This window comes from Aphis gossypii, chromosome 1, assembly GCF_020184175.1.
Source record: "Aphis gossypii isolate Hap1 chromosome 1, ASM2018417v2, whole genome shotgun sequence".
Lineage (NCBI taxonomy): Eukaryota > Metazoa > Arthropoda > Insecta > Hemiptera > Aphididae > Aphis > Aphis gossypii.
The window spans coordinates 24,823,348-24,843,504 of record NC_065530.1 but is presented as its reverse complement, the minus strand read 5'-3'; the positions used below and the strand labels follow the sequence as shown (position 1 = coordinate 24,843,504).

At 27.3% G+C, this 20,157-nt stretch overlaps 2 protein-coding genes across 16 annotated transcripts; one reads left to right on the top strand and one right to left on the bottom strand.

Annotated features, from left to right (window-relative positions):
• Window positions 1-147: 147 nt before the first annotated feature.
• Window positions 148-8,411, bottom strand: LOC114129838 (protein starmaker-like). 11 transcript variants are annotated; one of them, XR_007604890.1, is made up of 7 exons: window positions 3,350-3,522; window positions 2,547-2,684; window positions 2,434-2,481; window positions 1,759-2,334; window positions 1,564-1,679; window positions 1,279-1,486; window positions 148-241 (listed from the first exon to the last, which is right to left on the bottom strand). XR_007604890.1 is itself a non-coding variant. In XM_050203238.1 (6 exons), the coding sequence occupies exons 2-5, from the start codon at window positions 2,486-2,488 to the stop codon at window positions 1,319-1,321; spliced, it is 966 nt and encodes a 321-aa protein (XP_050059195.1). In that variant the 5' UTR covers window positions 2,489-2,684; window positions 3,350-3,520; the 3' UTR covers window positions 148-241; window positions 1,279-1,318. The 11 variants fall into 11 exon arrangements, 9 of the variants coding, with proteins under 9 accessions (XP_050059195.1, XP_050059201.1, XP_050059197.1 ...); XR_007604888.1 differs by having other exon boundaries at window positions 1,759-2,481; XM_050203238.1 differs by having other exon boundaries at window positions 1,759-1,858; window positions 1,907-2,684; window positions 3,350-3,520.
• On the top strand, window positions 1,514-19,661 carry LOC114129837 (E3 ubiquitin-protein ligase RNF8-like). 5 transcript variants are annotated; one of them, XM_050203189.1, is made up of 11 exons: window positions 3,728-3,927; window positions 13,021-13,133; window positions 14,376-14,491; window positions 14,568-14,678; window positions 16,213-16,364; window positions 17,808-17,889; window positions 18,362-18,478; window positions 18,544-18,613; window positions 18,678-18,796; window positions 18,873-19,071; window positions 19,184-19,661. In XM_050203189.1, exons 3-11 carry the CDS (start codon window positions 14,393-14,395, stop codon window positions 19,408-19,410), a joined length of 1,176 nt encoding a protein of 391 aa, XP_050059146.1. In that variant the 5' UTR covers window positions 3,728-3,927; window positions 13,021-13,133; window positions 14,376-14,392; the 3' UTR covers window positions 19,411-19,661. The 5 variants fall into 5 exon arrangements, with proteins under 5 accessions (XP_050059135.1, XP_050059146.1, XP_050059141.1 ...); XM_050203178.1 differs by lacking the exons at window positions 3,728-3,927; window positions 13,021-13,133 and adding an exon at window positions 1,514-1,532; XM_050203184.1 differs by lacking the exon at window positions 13,021-13,133.
• The last annotated feature ends 496 nt before the right edge of the window (window positions 19,662-20,157 follow it).

The following is a 20,157-nucleotide window of genomic DNA, read 5'->3' as shown; positions in this document are numbered from 1 at the left end:
ATTATAACCTACACACGTATCAAGGATTAAAATATAAGTCGTATAAAATAGTATAATACAAAGTATATGTATACCCAATATTAATAAAATTATTTTGTACTTAGAATCATATTGAAGTAAAAGAATACGTTTAAAGAAAATCACTGATTATCTAAGATAATTATCATCGCATTTATTTTTATACATTATTATTATTATGATCAACGGCGTTTTCTTCTATGTTTTCATTTATTTTAACATTCTGCAAAAATAAAATACAAGAGTATTAACAGATATATTCAACACAATATTATTCAGTTATATACATAAATGCAAATATGCAATTAATGGTGTTGGAGCTCGGGGGTTAAAATTATTAAAAATATCTGTACATTTATTTTCAGTACCAAGTGTTATATTTACAAGAGGGTTTTATTTAAAATATTAAAGTGTATAAGAATTGTAGAATCATTACAAGATGCTCTACTAATACTAAACCTTGAAAGTTTTAAGATATGTAATGAGCTAGATTACTACTTTAGAAATATTAAATAAGCATCCTACTTAAAATTGTAAAATATAATGTAAGTATGCATTGTATTATATAAATCTAAGCTGGTAATACAAACATTTCATGATTGAAATTATCCAATTATATATATGTATATTGATTTATACAATTTTTTAATGCGCCTTTCTAATCTATAATTTATATCATTTTAAATGTAATGTATACATGATATAACTTTACATAGAATAAATATTTGGTACATATCTATTATATGATACAATTATATATTAAATATATTACACAATATATTCTAGTAAACTCAATTCTTCTATTGTTTTTATTAAATTTACAACTACCGCTATAATATCGCATTATATTATTTTGTTAACAACTACTAATGACAAGAAAAAATAATAAAAATATGTTTTCTACGTGCTAAATAAAACTTTAAATATAAAATAATAGATCTAAAGTAAAAGTGTATAAGAACAAGTAAATAACCTTCAATATCTGGAGTGCTATGAAAAATACAACAGTGAGTTTTTTATAAAGTATTAACCATAGGGTCAAGTTTTTTTAGACAAACGTATTATTTACATTGTATTGACTTGCGGATTACATATTTGTCTTTAAATAATACAACACAGTGTTAACCTGTGGTAATCACAATGACTAGAATATTGTATAGGTAATCACGATAACCGATAATTAAATATTTTAGCTCACATAGCATACTATTATATATATTTACTAATTTACAAGAATCAATTACGCTCGAAAATTCTTACATTTAATCCTGTTTATAGGATATTGTCTCTTCTTAATTGGTTACCGATTTATTAAATCATAAAGCTCCAATTCAGATCCCGATGCAGCTTTATCATACAATTCCGGCCTGTCGTAGATTTTGTCAAGGAGGGAATTTTCGCATTTTATGGTACACTGTCTTGGGATACAATCTAGACAATTCAAATGTGGACATGGTATCGTGCGAACCTATATTGTGAAATACATACGAATTCATATACAGTTAATTTTATGAGTGAGTATTCGTGAACAAAACAAATCCTTACCTCTATTACTTTTTTATGGCATATAGAACACACAAAACTAATGATATGTATTGAGACTTCAAAGCTTGGCCGTGGAATGTCCGGAAAGATTGGCGCAGAGATAGAGGCGGTTGTTTCTAAAATGAAAACGGATTTAAACATGGCAATTCAATAACATTTAACTAAAATAGTGCTGTCGCATCATGTTGTAGTTACCTAGTTTGTTTTCTTCGGAGTTCTCGTTCTCTGACTCGTCAGACTTGTCGTCATCGGTTGTTAACACAAACTGTTTGTTACCTGACTCATCTGACTTGTCTGTGGTTTTTCTCAAAATTTGATTGTTCCCTGACTCGTCAGACTTGTCGCCATCGGTTTTCTTCACAGTTCGTTTGTTACCTGGCTTGTCTGACTTGTCAGTGGTTTTTCTCAAAATTTGATTGTTCCCTGACTCGTCAGACTTGTCGCCATCGGTTTTCTTCACAGTTCGTTTGTTACCTGGCTTGTCTGACTTGTCAGTGGTTTTTCTCAAAATTTGATTGTTCCCTGACTCGTCAGACTTGTCGCCATCGGTTTTTCTCACAGTTCGTTTGTTACCTGGCTTGTCTGACTTTTCAGTGGTTTTTCTCAAAATTCGTTTGTTCCCTGTCTCGTCAGATTTGTCGTCATCGGTTTTTCTCACAGTTTGTTTGTTACCTGGCTTGTCTGACTTATCAGTGGTTTTTCTCAAATTTCGTTTGTTCCCTGACTCGTCAGACTTGTCGTCATCGGCTTTTCTCACAATTCGTTTGTTACCTGGCTTGTCTGACTTTTTAGTGGTTTTTCTCAAAATTCGTTTGTTCCCTGACTCGTCAGACTTGTCTTCGTCAGTTTTTCCCACAGTTGGTTTGTTACCTGGCTTGTCTGACTTGTCAGTGGTTTTTCTCCTAATTCGTTTGTTCCCTGCCATGTCGTCAGCAGTTTTTGTTACAATTAGTTTGTTTTTTGCAAAGTACTTGTTCCCTTACTTGCCAGCGGATTTTCTCACAATTAGTTTTTTCTGAATTCAACTCGTACTAAACAGGTTTTTTGTCAACGATTTGGCTCAGCAGAATCATTTAATCAGCGGTAATCAAAATATAACGCTAGTTATTTGTTAAAAATATCTACAGGTAACAGAAAATAAAAAAACATAATTATTTTCATACCACATTGATATATAAGTATATTATGTGAAATTCGACGTTCATATCATAATACATATATTTTCCTTCATAATCATCATATTAAAATTATATTTTATATCGAAAAAATGTTTAATTTATCTCAAAACTATTAACATTATTGCCACTATCACATCTATTAAATTACTATCAGATGTGTACAATATCCTAAAAGATCTAAACACTTTTAACGATAGGTCAAGATTGATACATTACAAGACAGGGATGTTTACCTGTAGGCATTTCGATGAGATAAATAAAAGTTAAATATGGTCAACCTCAAATGTCATTAGTGATATTTTAGCCTTTAGGTATTAGGTAAGCAAAGAAATGTCATTACTGGTCAGCGTCTCCCTTTAAATTTTTCCAGCATAACTTACATACTCCTTAATATTATTACTTAAGCTTATTATACATATATTGTAAAATTGTTTTTGGTTTATAAAAATAATAAATACCTGTGTATAAAAATAGGTTATTATTTATTAATGTCTCATCGTTATACCTTCAGCGTATAAAAATGTAACCGTATATTTTTTATATATCAATTATGATAAAATTATCGGGAACAATAAAACCAGATGATACCCCAGCTTTGAACCAGTTACCTAGTGTACGGTGACTGCGGTGTGCATGTTGCTAATCAAATTTCTCCGACTGTTCAAAAATTAAAAACGTTCTTTTGCCGCGCGAAAACTAAAACAAATACAGTAAGCGATTCAAAACTTAACTCATGTGGTAGTGGAACATGTATGACGGGTACCGGTGACGCAAATCGCCCGAATCGCCGATCAATGGCCACGGGCACAGCTATCGTGCGCACAGTGTTGGCAACGTGACACGCGCATTCTCACGCCGCCAATCGTAACTCCGTATTGATAGTAGTTAGATTGAGGTTATCTGGGACCGACCACGAATGATAAGGAGCTCCTAAAGTGAATTGTCATGTTAAAGGACTACTAGGACTCCAAGGAAATGTGAAATATACTAATGTCGTTGTAGTCAGGAATTAAATTATATGATATATATATTTCCTAGTAGTTATTGAAATTGATAAATTTTAGTAATCAATTTAAATTAATTAATTTACAATTGTCTATCATACGCAGCATCCATTGACGATTATAACTGATTTATGATGTCAGATTAAATTATCAACCAAATTTTTGAATTCTGCACCGTTACAGTGAGTACTTTCAATATTTATTACCAAGCCAATATTTAAATAGCTGAAAATTAAATTGTTTATTTTTTTGAGGGGGTGAGAAGTAAGCCGCGCTTTTATTTTTAAGTATATAAATCCACTGGTGGCTCTGCTCATCACAGCCCTTGATTATAACATATTGAACCAAATATATTTTCAACATGTAATTTATTAAACGATTAAAAGAAAAAAATAGTCGTAGTCTGTAGATAATTAAACATTACTAGTGTTGTTATAAAGATAAACAGTCATCGCCTAGTTTTCTATAGAATACTTTATATTGCAATGAATTGTATTTTCAGAATCTCCGTGATAATTTTTTTATAAATAGGTAAAATTAACATCGTAACATAAGGCGTACACATTTTTCAGGATTAACATTACTTATACAAATCACAAATAGTTGATTATTGGAATTGTAAATCCTACGCTTGTCAAATCTAGATTTATATGTAGTATGGAACAGGGACGAACGCAGTAAAAAAATCAGAGACCTAAGTAGTTTTGGGCATTGGGAAATGATGTAAAAATTTAAGTATCTTTATATTGTTGTTATAAACGATTTACTGGATTAGCAACAGCTCGGCTCGTCTTTACATCAATTCTAATATAGCAATACAAAAAATGACACTGACCAAATATTTATTTTTATGATTTGAAAAGTTTTTACACCTATCGTATTATTTATACATTTATTATAATACTTATATTGTAATCGATTGTTTTTTTTTACCATTCACAAAAAAAAATTATTCTTTTAGATCTTCATGCCTGGGAAAAATGTTGAGTAGTGTGTGTGTGTGTGTTGTACCACTGCAGATTTAGTTATTTCTAACTCTTTAAAATTGTACTGCTATAGTAAATTAAAATTTATTAAGCAACAATGAAGTTTCCCAATAATAATAAAAATATGTGCACGAAAGCATATTTATATTAATGGAAAGATTTTCGTGGAAATCAAGTGGTAAATTTGCTATTTTTTAATTATATTTTGTCAATACATTCTTTTTAGTTTAAAAACTAAAAATCATTTGTCATAAAATTTCAGTAATAAAAATTGAAGCTTCAATATTGAATACATAGGTATCCTCGTAGGTATCTGTGCTGTGACATGTAATGTATGTTTATATATATATATAGGTATAGATATATTATATGACTTATCTACTTTAAACCATATATAATATATATTTACTGGTAGATCTATACAGAAATTATTTTCACATTTCCTATATTGTATACATGGTAATATATAATGATGACAAGCGAACAGTTTCGTTTGATAAGCTTGTTTTTAGTAAACGTTATAACTTGTTGTACTGTATATCTGTATTACATATATTAGGCATACCTAATACTCTAATAGGCCAGTGTGTTTTTCCAAGGGTCTGGCGTAAAAACCTGAAAACCGTACTTTGAAAAATTCAGAAACCGCTTTGTACTTTTGGTATAGCACAATAGTACCCATAAATGTGTGTTTAATAGCAAATTATAAAATATACACTTATACAAGTATATATTAAGTACATATTGCACTTATTAAATATTTTATTATTTTGTCTAAACATTTTGACGTTTTATTTTTACTGTTATACCTACTACTAAAATTATTAAAACATGGTAATAATAGATTCTTATTATTAACCCACACTTAAACTAAGTACATACTATTTAAGCGATTAGTTGTGTATACAATTTTGACTGGTAAAGGAAGGTTAATAGGACATTTAAGTATAATATTATTTAATACCTATAGTAAGAAAAAAATTTTACGTCACTAATATTTTGTAAACAAAATTATTTATTAATTTTGTGTAGAGCATATTATATAATTTAAATACTGGATTTTCTATTATATATCTACTTAGAAATAGGGAAACTGTAAACACAGCGGTAAATTTACTAAGATGCTTAATAATATATCATACAATTATCATAGTAAAATTAAAATTATTATCTTGTTATTTTTATTATTAATTTTTAACATAGTTTTAAATAAAATCAAGTAGGTGGTGAATGGTGACTCAGGTTGTACTTTAGACGTTGTGGGAACAGCTCATAATTCCTGTATTCAGTTAAAATAAATTTGACCATTTTTTTATTTAACTGTCAAAGTTTAAACTGATTATTGTAATAGTAGATAGTTAACGTTTAATTATTTCTTTGATGTTAAAAGGTAAAAGGTGATAAGTCAAGTAAAGTCTCAATATTTAAGAAACCTTTCCATACTTTGTATGATAGTAATATAGTATCAAGAATTATAATGTACTATGTACATCTACATCTAAATCAACCGTTTTTATGTTGTTATATTGTTGAAGTTAATCATTAATTATAAAATTTTCTAATAATTCTTCTAGAATTATTTTGCATTTTCAACTTCTAATTTTAGAAAAATTGTCTTTTACAACTATATCTAAATTAAATTGGTTGAATTCATTAGCGTTTATCTGTAGAACAAAAACAAAAACCACACTTTTTTACACAATCCATATTTCTTTGAATATAAATCAGTTTTTCTTAAGTTGTGTCAACTAATTCTTATGGTTTTAAAAGATCCATTTGTTGGTCTGTAGATATTTTGAAAAAGAACTAGTGATAAATAAAATTCCAATATGAATAAATGTTGTTAGTATAGTAGAATATTTTAATAGGCAAGTTTTCATATAATCAGCTTTAGCTCTGTCTGGTATAGATTTATTACTGTTAATAATTGTATTATTATAGCTAATATTACTTTTATATACAAACTTTAGCCAATCTTTCCCAGTATTCAATAATAATATATTTTTTCCGCCATTGAATTTCTCCAATCGACTATAAAAACAATTCTTTTATATCTTTAAGTAAAATAGTACTTTTAACTAAAGGGGTTGTGCATTTCACTACTTTTATCTTTATTGATACATTAATATTCATACTTCCAAGAATTTATACCAGTTGTAAAGTAGTTACTTTCATTGGTAAATTATAGATACAAGAAACAGAATAACTGTTTAGAATCATTATGAGTTTAACCACATATGCAGTTTCTTTAACTTTTTTATAAAATATTTTTAAATTAAATGGAATTGATAAATTAATTATAGGTAGTTGCAGATTAACTTCTAAAAATATTTTCATTTCAAGTAATTTTGGTATTTTTAAATGATTTAAAGAATAATCAATCAAATGAATTTATGATAATTTAAAATAAACAAAGAGGACACCACACATACATGTGTTGCTCCAAATGTGTTAGAACATAGCAAATTTTAGTTTGGTATAATTAATTTTATAAAATTAGCTCTAATATTAGAGTCAATTAACCTATTATCTAACTTCAAGGTAATAATATTCTAGATAATAATTTACGACATCTTTACATCTTATAAACTTTTATTAATATTATAGTTTTTAAGTGAGTTAGTATTACAAGAATGTTTAAGTTTTAATATTTTATTTAACTATAACTCAGTTAAAAATTAAAATATCAATAAAATCCTACAATCCAGATAGTATTATTACCTTTAAGTTTGATAATAGATAAATTGACTCTAATATTAAAGCTAACAGCATAAAATTGATTCCACTGAACAAAAATGTACTATGTTGTATGTATATAAATATAATAGTTGTTAATAATCTCTTAAGTGTTATCCTTAATTTGTTTTATTTAAATAAAAATAAGTTTTGGTACGAAAATTTTTTTATTTCTCAGAAATTATGTATTATAATAAAATTATATACCATCATTCACTTTATTTTACAAAATGTTTTCAACAACTTAACTCTAAGACTTAAGCTCTTACACCAAAATTTATTTATTTATTCAATAGTCAATATTTCTAATCTACATAAGACACAACTATATAAATTAGTACCTACATACTAGAATTGCTCGAATATAATTTTTTCGAAGTTTCATTTAAACTAATTTCAAGCTTTGAAAGATCTAGTAGGTAATTAACTAGATTTTTTTAACAATATTATGTAACAAAAAAATTGTATTGTTTATTATTATTAATAAAAATGTATTATATTTTTATTTAATAAGTAATGTTAATTATCCAAGCAAGCATTAATAAAAAGAAAAAAAACCATAAATGTATTTTATACATCATTATTTCAATACATTTCCTTACTAAGAGTCTAATGTACAGCTTATGATTTAATAATCATTCATCAAGTACTTACCTTATATATTTTTAGACATATTTTTAGTTTCATCGATCTTCGACGTGTTATTTTTTGAACATTTTGATAATTTTTAAACATTCATCACTAGAGACTAGAGTTGATTAATAATATGGTTTTTCTTATCGCGAGATTTTTTAGCTCCTCTTTCATTTTTCGGAACTATACACATACTGATTTAACTAAAGGAGTAAGATACATAATATTAGGGGGCTTGGTAAGTTTCCACACGAAACATTGTAGGTAAGTGGTTACATATTATGTGTTCCAGCACTAACAATAATATACCGAGTGTATAATTCCCTACGCAGCGATACAACGCGATTCCTATCTACTTATATCTCTATAACCTATGATAAGATAAATGGTAATCCACTGGTTGAATTCAATACTCGTTAATTATTAACAGAGATAACACTACAAGTTATAAAAATGAAAGTAAATATACAGTTAAAGAAAAGGAAAAAACTCAAAAACCTCGGCTTATAATAATTATTAATTTTATAAAAAAAAGCACCGCTACATTAAATACCTACCTATATATGTGTATTATTTATTACAAATACATTTTTTTCGCGTAGGAACTTATACGCGGAAATAGAATCTTGCGTCGGCATCGCGCGCCATGTGAACGATGTATTGGAAACCCGTACCTATATCTAATACTCGCATCTATGTGACCTAGCCTTATGGATATTATCATTTTAAATTGAGTTATAGCTATGTTAAATAGTAAATATTACAATTTACAACTTTAAAATCTTCATAACTCACTTTAAAATGGTAGTATCAATTAAAGCATATGACATTTCCTAGATACCTACCTAATATTGTTATTTGTTAGGTACTTTTACATTTAATAATATGTATTTACTCTAATAATATTAAAGCTAATAGCACAAAATATGTTCTGCTAACCCAAATTTGCTATAATTTAAGTTAGTAAGAAAGTCAACACATCCGGGTATAATGTAAGATTTAAGATTTATAGTCAATAACCAGAATTTTAATACAGCGACAATGTTGTCATATGGACTGAGACACTGAGTAGTGAGCATGATATTATATTAAGGTATACGACTTACTGGTAGTGGTAGACGATGTGGTGTGCACACTACCTACAATAATCATACAGGAGGAAATCAATAAGTATACAAAAATCCAATTTTATTTTAGATTATCAACTAAAATGTATATAATATTATCCTAAAATTTGTAGGTTTTTAATCTCACCAGTATCGGCATGATGAAGTTCATAAAATGTGATAAAATAGTTACACTATGGTTAAATAATTATTTATTCCTGTTATGGCTTGAAAGCAGCATTTATTTTTATTTTTTATTTCCTAACTGATGAGATAATACATTAATACTACATTTTTGTTAATAATATAATCTTGTGCTGTCATAATTAGAGACAGGTGGGCAAACTCGTCCCTATGTAGGTATTTAATTATGATTGTAGTTATTATAATTAGACTTGACTAATGCTAATTGTTTTACTTTATATTATTTTTGTTTTGTTCTTAAGTACAAACTACTTAATTTTAATTTTTAAAAGTATCTAACTTAGATTTGTCAATATTTGAATATTAACTCAAAATTATTAGGTATTTAATGTTAATAATATATAGAATATAAATCACATACAATCGTATATATTATATTATACTCTTAGTGCTTTATTTTTCAATAAAATAATAATTTATACACAAGACGTATTTATAGTAATTTATGTCATACTGTTATATTATAATGTTGACCAAACGACAATCGGCAAAATTATATTATATGAATGTTTTTAGTTGGAAGATAAAAACGTCCACAGTTTAAAATAAACTGTCTTAAATCAGCCTTTGAATCTTTCTTTAGACAACTGGCAAATTATTTGATTCGTATAAAAATAGTCAGACGCGTAGCTAGGATTTTCTTTAGGGGGGTGTTTTAATTGAAATTTGAATATAATTAGTGAGCCTTTTCGTTGCATTCATTGATCATCATAAAAATATTTTCAAATATGAAATGGAACCATATGACTACATATTTTTATATATCTGAAACACTTTGTCAATATATTTTTTGCATAAACGTGATTGTGCATGTGTGTGTGTGTGTGTGTGTGGTGTGTGTGTGTGTGTGTGTGTGTGTGTGTGTGTGTGTGTGGTTGTATTTGTAAGGTGATGGCGGGCATTACAATATCAAAACATTTAAAAACCCCTCCCTATAACTACGCTACTGTCTACATAGATTTTTATAAACTTTTGTCAAATACGGATACCTACTATATTTTAGATGTACAATGTACAAATATAATATACTATTTTTGAATAGAATCGGCGAAGTCCACATACATAATTTTCAACTCTTAGCTACTTATACAAAAATTTTTATAAATTATACCTACAAAATAATTTGAAAATATTCATGGTTTTGATGAATTTTTGTCAATATTTGAACTTCAAATGCTAGTAATAAAAAAATTAAATTTTTGTAGTTAGAAATGTATAAAATCTTCCATTTTTATTACTTATATGTTATGATAATGAAGTACAATGTTTTTCTAAAATATATAAACACAAAGTAGATATCTTAGATTCCAAGTGGAGCGATGAATGTTACTGGTTTTACAAAGTATGTGTTTTTTTTATTTTGATTAAGAAAGTTGAATCTAGTTTGAACTTTAAAAAGGCGACAACTACAAATTCTTAGTACCTACCTAATTTCTATAATCAAGAAAAATAAAGGAAAAACAGGAATTTTTACTCTAAATTAGTTTTAATTAAATTGATTTCTTTAGTTTGTTATAATTCAAAAAACAAATAATCGCAGCAACATAAATTTTCATCAAGTAATCAAGTATAATACTACCATATTCTGTATATAATTTTCAAAATATTTTTTGAGCTATTTATAGACAATTGAAATTTTCTCAAGGTTCCTAATAAGCAGTGGTTTATTTCCCAAATAAAAAATATCAAAAATGTACAGACATAATATTTTTATAATCATTACAATTTAGAATTTTGACAAAATTCGTCAAAATCTCGAAATTATAGATTATTTTGCAGTTAAAAATGTATAAAACCTTTTCTTTTTAGTGCTAAGTTATGAAAATGTAATACAAGATTCCTCATTAGTAGTTTATAATGAAAATAAAAAATCTAAAAACATACCTATTATGGCAATTATTTTTTTTTTTAGACATTCTAAGTTTCAATTTAAATGACAAATCACTTATTTAAACGATAAATAACAATATTAATTATTATGTTAATATGTTATAATTTAAAAATATTATTCAGAGGAACTAAAAAATTTCTACGTACCTACTACCTACTATCTTATTTCATTAGGTATTTTAAATTTTACTATACGCAAGACATTTTTGATTTATTTTAAGATATTATCTATTTTTATTTTTTTACACCATTTACAGACAAATAATATTGAATTTCGAGTTAAACTGTATGGTATAAATATATATTATAATAATAATTCATATTCATATAATTAAATAGGTAAGTTCCTGTCCTATTAATAAATAATAATATAAAAAAATGCAATTTTCGACAAAAATCAACCTACTTTAAGTGTAAAATAAATTATATTAATAGCTTTATCAAAAATATTGAGAAATATATTTTAATATATTTAGTGATAAAGGCTGACGGAGTGACGACCGTCTTCGCTTAGAACCGTTTTTCGTAAGTCGTAACATTGACCACTGTCACACTGATAAATCATTGAATTAAAATTTCGTTCATTTTAGTAACCTTCCTAGTGTACAGTAAGTTGTAGAGGAGTATAATTATTATTATCTATTTGCCCACCTTTTTTACTATAAATTCATTAATAATTACCTATCAGCTGATTTTTTTTTTTTTTGACGAGTTCTGATGTTAAATAATTAATAAATTTTCAGTTCGCTTTCGGTTATTTCGTTTTTGACGTTGAATTAATTAATTGCTTTGCACAAAATTGACCCTTAAAATGTAGTATACACGTTCACAATATGAACTAAATTAACTAATGAACTTACTATGGTCTATGAAGAAAGAAGAAATTTCAGCCGTGACTAGCCGGCGAGTAGACGACTATAGTTTTCGTCGGAGACCGTCAAGACAATCAAGTTATGCTCGTCTGTCAACTGTCACCCCCACCAAGTATACCGCCAAACTACCTTCTAAACGTAAATGGAGTATGGACTTTAGGTTTATTTTATCCCAAATAGCCACTGATTAATGACCACAACCATGTGCGATAAATTCGTTTAAAATTTTCGTCTTCGTAGTTCGTTTAGCGACACGTCGTTCGAACCAAAAGCATAGAATGATATATATTATCTAGGAGCTAGGAACTACTTGAACATTTCTTCCAAAATCAATAAAAAAATGTTTCTGGTAGTGGTTCCTGAAAATTACTCGGATTTCCTCAGTCCTTTCGTTTATGACTGCGCAATACAAAATGTTGACCCATCCAATAACCATAGATAATCTATGCCAATAACTGATGCGTAACGTAAAATAACACTTATCTAAACAACCAAAATATAATAAATTCATAACGAAGTATTTTTGATACACTTCGTAATTGATCAGTTTACAATTAAATTTTGTTATCTTTTAAAAATCACAAAAATAAATCATGTTTGTGTATATAAATAAATTATATCATAATTAGTATAACTGGCCTTAAAATAAAACATATTTATAATATGTAATCCTTAATATTGATCATGACTAATAACTATCGAATTTAATATCGTCTCGTCGTATATCGCCTATTTTCTATTGCTGTTAATTCATTTTACTTTCCTAAATAATTATACTATAATACAAAATATTTCTCTGGTACTCTGATAACATTAACTGACAGAATTTCTTATGTGTTATGTGATAGAATTCTGCCGGTTATTCTTAAACTCTTAACCGGACATTATAAGAACAGCAATAATACTCAGTGCCCGGACTGTAAAAGAAATTTTCACAGGAATACATAAACATAATAAATAGGTAAGACAGGTAGGTATTAACCTTAACTAGTAACCTTAACCTTGCAGTTTAACTATTGCTGCACATTTCGTTAAATTTAAAGTTTATTCTGTGATAGTGAGTTTTGTGATAATAGCACTGACAAGATTTGTTATTTATTGAGTAATGAGTACAATCAATATAATTATATTTTTGTAGTATGTTTTAAGTTTTTGCGAAGGTACTGAGAACAATCAGCATTCAGCAAAGAGCAAATGTCTCTATACTACAAATCGTTTAGCGATAATTATTAACTCTATATTCCTTAGATCATATACTATACTATATAGTATATGATCTAAGCTATATTCTATGACGAAACTGTTAAAAGGTATTTACTAAAATATTTGCTCTTATCAGTAGTTATCACCAAGCACTATCCGACTTGTTTCAACTGTTTAGTTTTCTAGTACACCGGAAAATATATTTTTTATACCAATTTTTTTTTGGATTATTTTGACGACGAACAAATTTCATAGTAAGAATTATATCGGTATTTCAATTTTCGATTTTCAGTAAACTAACTTCGCTGTCGTAGTGTCATTATCTCTGCGAAAACTCGTTTAATGTTTCGAATATCTGAGACTTTTCGAAGACGTGGTGTGGCACACTGATTTTATCACAGCTGATGAAGCTGTTGCAAGTTACAACGGTTGTATTCAGTGATTTAACTGATTATACATAAAATACTTATATTGTATCTGTATGGTATAGTAATACACCGTAGTCAAATTTACTAGATAGAAGATTTTCAAGATTTGTTAAATTTATTATTTTTTGCTTTTTTGGTATGCCTATGGGTTAATTATTCTATGGTATATACTATATTAGTTTTTCGAGTTACAACTTCGACTTAAAGTCTTGTTATTCGATCTTTTATTATTTTGTGATGTGATGGATCCAATGAACTTTCGCGTCGTTTTCATTTGATTATTGTTATCTAATAATATCTTACACACGAGTACTACACGACTCATAATTTTGTACATTTATCGTATTACCGAAATCGACCTTGCACGTCTTGCGACGTATTATCTTAATCTGTAATTAAACCAGTCGCGTTGTAGTATTAATATATTTTAAAAATCGCGCTTTCATACTAAGTTTTTCATATCCACCATCTAGTTGGTGTGTTTGTGCCTGAAACTGTTTTAATTAATTTCTATAAAATGTATCCGATGTAATAACACCTATAGCCCATGCACATTTTTTTCACTATGTTAGAAGATATCAAAAACGTTATGAGTTCCAAAAGGCTGAATAGCGATTCAAATACACCTCAAGCATTCGTTCAGGACTTAAAAACTGGAAAATTATCCGAGGTGAAAATTGACAGTAATGTAAGTATCGTATTTACATGTCATTACTCTGTTTGTCAATGTTTTTAATTTGTAACAAACATTTATTTGATTATAGTTTCTCTTTGGACGCGCTAAACAATCCTCGATTGTAATTGAAGAACTATACATTTCTCGTTCTCACTCTACTATCAGTTATGCAAATGGTCAATTTTTCCTTGAGGACAACGTAAGTAATTATAAGTACCTACAGTTTTGTACGTTTATTATGTATCTTACAGTTCTTATATTATTGTTAGAAAAGAGTTATTTATAGTATAGTTAGGTTTATGGAAATAATTTATATCTATTATTTTACAATTTTTTTTACATCAACTACATTTAAATTTATTAATTATTAGTAATTAGCTAATATTGATACTTTTCCATTGAATATTATTCTTAATTTTTTCATAAAATTCATTAAAAACAAGTTAAACCAAAATTAATGTTACTCACCATTAGACCTCATACAGTATTTTCATTGCTACGATAATCATATATTAATTCTATGTACAATATTATTCTATGTTTTATCATTAAATTATACAATTTTAAAGTTATTTTCTCTCGGCTTCCAATAACTGGGACAACATTAATGACCGTCTGGGACACCGACACGTGCTGTTAAAACCAAGACGAATGGCAAGCCTAGATATTTACCTTAAATTATTATAAAAGTGTTTCAGAGGTGTACTATGGGTATATAATAAATATTGAAAGGAGATGTACACAGTGATAGAATAACATATCAAATAGCAAAAATAATAATTTAATAAGCCAAATTTTTTAATATAATTCATAACTCGTGGCTTGTTATTATTGACTCTCTCCACAAAACCCAGTATTAGTTTTGGTTTTAAATCGACAATGCTGTGGGAACCGCTTGCACATTACTTCCACGGCGCCGCCATCGTATTTTGAAATAATAATAACAATGGACAATGGGGATTGATGGGACACTCCCCTCATCTAACCCCCTTACAGAAACGGCAGTTGTTTACATAATTAATGATTATGTTCGGCGCCTGATCTTGGCAGGCCGATCTGTGATCAGCCGCCCTGGACATCATGTTCTGAACGCCTCTTTTCATGTCAGCCGGATCCCACCGCCCTAGAGTCTCATATTTGATTGGATCTACTGTCATCGTCCCACCCTTGGTGCCATGGTGTGGGATAGAAAAGCGAGGTTGGTGGCACCTCCAACGATCCGTGGTGCGGAGGTCTGAGAGGACTTGGCTCTTCTACCTGATGCGCTTTGTCCGTCAGGCATGCGCGAAGAAAACTGGTTTTTGTCCTAGCAACCGGGCATTCTTAACCTGAACAGAGTATAGCTAGTATTTATTTTTATTGAGAGATGCAGTTTCAAAGTCTTTTCTAGGTTGTCACTGGAGAGTCTTTAAAATGTGAATTGCTACAAATCTGGTTCTAAACATTTTTAAATTTTTAAGCTCCTTCTTATGTAGCTATTAAGTATGGGTCCTTAATGTTTTCTTTAATGATTTTTTTAATGTTTCTTCTAAAAATTTATCTAAAAACATTTTTTTATCGGTATAATAATATCAACCGTGAGTTTTCATTATTCCAACACTAATATAATATGTTGAGGTAGCATAGAGTGGGGTACAGTCAATTACAAAAAATGGTCACTAATAACTCACTATAACTAATTTACGATCTTACAACTATTTTCACATTTTTAAATTTTTGCTTTTTTATTTCAGAATTCATTTACTGGTACGTATTTGAATTACAAAAAAATTTCAAATGTCAAAGTTCAATTACAAAATGGAGATCTTATTGCCTATACTGACAGAAGTAATACCTGGGAATATTTATACAAGTTTTGCTTATCAAATTCTAAGAAGAAACCCAGGTAAATTATTACTGATTATTATGTAATAATGTTTAAGAATACCAATTAATTAATTAACTATTTTTGAGCCAAAATTAAAATACTATATCAACATATATATTATATATTATATTATTACATATCCTGAATGTATAAAAAAAAAAATCAAAAATAATTTTAGTTAGTGAATTTATATGTATATCTATTGTTATTTTAGTTTCTGATGGTAACATTGAATGTACTGGTTTAAAAAAACATAAGTTTTTATTTTTGCTAACACTTATCAAATCATTAATTTATAGAATTTTACTGGTAGCAAATTGGATATTGTGCTACTTAAGATGATTATAATAAATAATTCCTTTTATTTTTTTTAATATTGGAATATACTAGAAAAAAAAGTATAGAAAAACAAGAAATTTTGTACAGATTTTGGATAAATTAAAACAAATTATCTTATTTTTCTACATTTTATGATTTGATTAATAATGGTCAGGCAAAATGCTTAAAAATTTGATATTTATTTGTAAAATAATGATTTTTGTCATTTTATATTAATTAGAAAACTGTTACTATGAATCATATTAATTTGAAATATTCCATTATAATGCAATTATTATTTTTTATACACAATGAAATTGTATAAATTATCAAATTATTATAAGTTGTTTATAGCATTTTAAATTTTCAAAAATGTTTTGGTTTTTTTTTTAACGAAAATCACAAATTTTAAATTCAATTAAATATTTAAAATTTAAAGCAAGATCCCACATGAATTTTTCTTATAGCAATCTATTAATTTAAATAAATAGGCCCAATTTTTAAAATTATTTTGTTACTGTTAACATTAATTAATTTAATAAAAATGTGAAGATTTTTAATATTTTCAATTTTATTAGATTAGACTTATAAATGTAATGCAAGATTCCTCATTAAGTGATTAATTAGTTAGCATTTCAAGCTCACATTTCTTCAAAATTTGGATTCTTATTTCAGAATAGGTTGTTAGTAACATTATGTGAATTGATATTAAAAAATATTATTACCTAATATATGCTATTTTTTCATAAAAAATTATGAGTATAATACACTATATATGTATATTTCATGTATGTGAAAAGTAGTGGAATCATAGGGTCATTTTTGAGGATTTTGGAGTCTTAGATGGAAGATAAAAATTTGGTATTAGACTCTTGTTTCACTTTTCTTGACTTAACAAGGTTATAAATAGTTGCATTAAAAACATATTCTGTCTGGAGTAGATAGAAATCACTGATCAATTTTCAATCTTTTAAATTAAAAAACTTCTACTTTAAAAACACATTAAGAAATAATAAACTATGAAACTAATAATTTTCTCTTCGCATTCATGATTCTATTTAATTGTATCAAAAATATTTAGAGTACTTAATATTTCATGATAAGCTAGCTGATGAATATATTTTCTATGTTTTTTATTTACAGATTAGACGAAGAAAATGCCGCATTGAAGGACAACAAATTATTAAAGTTAAAAATAAATAAGCTTCAAGCTCTAATAAATGAAGTAAGTTCTATTGATATAAATATAATATATTTAAAACATCTATATCTGAAATGACATTGTATTATATTATAATAATTTATATAAACATATATTTCAAATCAACTTAAATAGAAAACTAAATTTTATTTTATGGTATCATAACTAAGGTAGTTCCCACAGTATCATTACTTCTTCTATGTAGCAAAACTATACCTAAAAGTATAGTTTGCTCTTCCAAAGTAATTATTTTCAAATATATCGAAATAGCCCTTGTTTCTATGAATCTCATGAAAAAGACAGAATTGATAGCTTCATTATTTCAGGAGATACCGCAACGGGTAAATCTTTACAGAAGACTATTATATGTTGTCTTTTTAACTTAACATAAAATTTTTACATCTTTGATCTTATAGCCAGCACATGTATTTTATTTTAAACTATTATATAAATAATATATTTGGTTATATAAATATTTTTTTTATTTTGTTTGTAGTTAAAGCAAGAAAACAAAGAAAGCATCCATAACGCTAGATTTGCAATGTCTAATGTAAAAAAATTGATTAACAAATCAACAGAATTGAATAAAAATCTGAAGGACAAAACTATTGAAGTATGTAAAAATCATAGCTTACATTTAATAAATGTAAATTAATAAACAAATATATTTTTTTTTAGCTACAAATTCAGAATCGAGAGTTGATTAAAAAGTTGAATATTTCTAGTGAACAATGTGAGAAGTTAAAAGGTAATATTATGAAACTATTCTTAAATACCTAAAATTTCATTATTCATTTGATTTGTTAAAGCAGAATCGTTGGATACTAAAACTGCACAGGATGAAGAACCTATAGAAATATTCAAAACTCAAATCAATAGACTCTTGGAAAATGATTTTCAATGTTCTATTTGTAATGAAGTGATGTTACGGGTACAAACTTATTATTTGTTTACCAATGTTATTATAATTAAACTATGTTTTTTCTTTTAAATTTTTTTTTATAAAGGCAAGTACAGCTAATTGTAATCACACTTTCTGCGAAAGCTGTCTCAATAAATGGTTGTCTAAAAGCAAATTGTGTCCTGTCTGCCGGAGTATTGTACATAATACAACTTACTGTCTTGCTTTGGATAATTATATCACAAACCTATGTGATATTTTAGGTGGAACAATAAAAGAGCAACGCACAGCTTTACAACGTGAAAGTAAGTATTTTTAATTACATTTTTTCTATTATTGTTTTAATAATAATTAGTTTATGTATAAGCTTAGTTATGTAATCATGCATTATTCAACACAATATATTATTTGATTTAGGGAGTGGGCCTCCACCTCAAGTGGCTAAAAGAGGTAGAAGAAGGGCAAATCCATCAATCCGCAATAGAAGAGAAACCACGTATGATATCACCAACAGTGGTGATTTACTATCAACGAGGGACAATGCAGCATCCTTGGCTTTCAGAAGAAATAATGCTATGTTTCTAGCCTATAACTTACAACCTGTACTTGATATTGTAGATCTTACAAATAATACTTCTCGATAATATTAATTATTTCCTATAATATTTTAAGCATACTGGAGTGATTTTATATTTGATTACTAATTTAAAAGCTGCTCATTTCATAAGTTAATTAAGTCTTAGTGCATTATATTATGATAAGGCACCAGTGTTCAAACATTTTTTTTTATTTTAAATTTAATTCTATATTTAATGTAGACATAAGAATTCATTAGAAACACAATATTATTTTGTATATAAAAAAAATATTTAATAAAAGTATTCTATTATAAATATATTTTCTTTACTTTTTGTATAATTAAGAGTAACGTGTTACAATAACATACATTAATTAAGTTTCAATTTAATATAAAACCCTAATTTTAAAATTGTATTATTATACAGTATTTTATTATATTTACAACTGTCACCATAATATATATACTCTGTCCAGCAAAAAAACGCACTGATTCTGCGCATTCTCCTGCATGAATCTGCTATCAAAACCGGTTTTCCTACAGCAGAGTGATGTTTGGGGATGCACAGAAAACCGATTTTGGTCGGGTCGCGCCGCATTCTCTCCCTGGATAGAGTACAGCTATTATTTTTCATTTAGACAGATAGATTATAAGTACAATTTTTTTCTTAGTTGGGTGGTTCAATATTTAAATAAGTTATAGCTGTTGTGCAATTATATTAAATTCTTTTAAATATGTTATTTACCAACAAATTTTATTTTCTACTCTTAAAGACCAGTACTATGGATCATGTGCTTTATTATTAAATACCCAG

Coding starts and splice junctions, on each gene's coding strand:
- LOC114129838 (XM_027994684.2), bottom strand. CDS start 2,488: ATGGCAGGGAACAAACGAATTAGGAGAAAAACCACTGACAAGTCAGAC. Junction 1,680..1,758: donor CTCCGAAGAAAACAAACTAG/GTAACTACAACA, acceptor TTTTCATTTTAG/AAACAACCGCCTCTATCTCT. Junction 1,487..1,563: donor GCCATAAAAAAGTAATAGAG/GTAAGGATTTGT, acceptor TTCACAATATAG/GTTCGCACGATACCATGTCC.
- LOC114129837 (XM_027994683.2), top strand. CDS start 14,351: ATGCACATTTTTTTCACTATGTTAGAAGATATCAAAAACGTTATGAGT. Junction 17,890..18,361: donor TTCAAGCTCTAATAAATGAA/GTAAGTTCTATT, acceptor TTTTGTTTGTAG/TTAAAGCAAGAAAACAAAGA. Junction 18,614..18,677: donor ACAATGTGAGAAGTTAAAAG/GTAATATTATGA, acceptor TTGTTAAAGCAG/AATCGTTGGATACTAAAACT.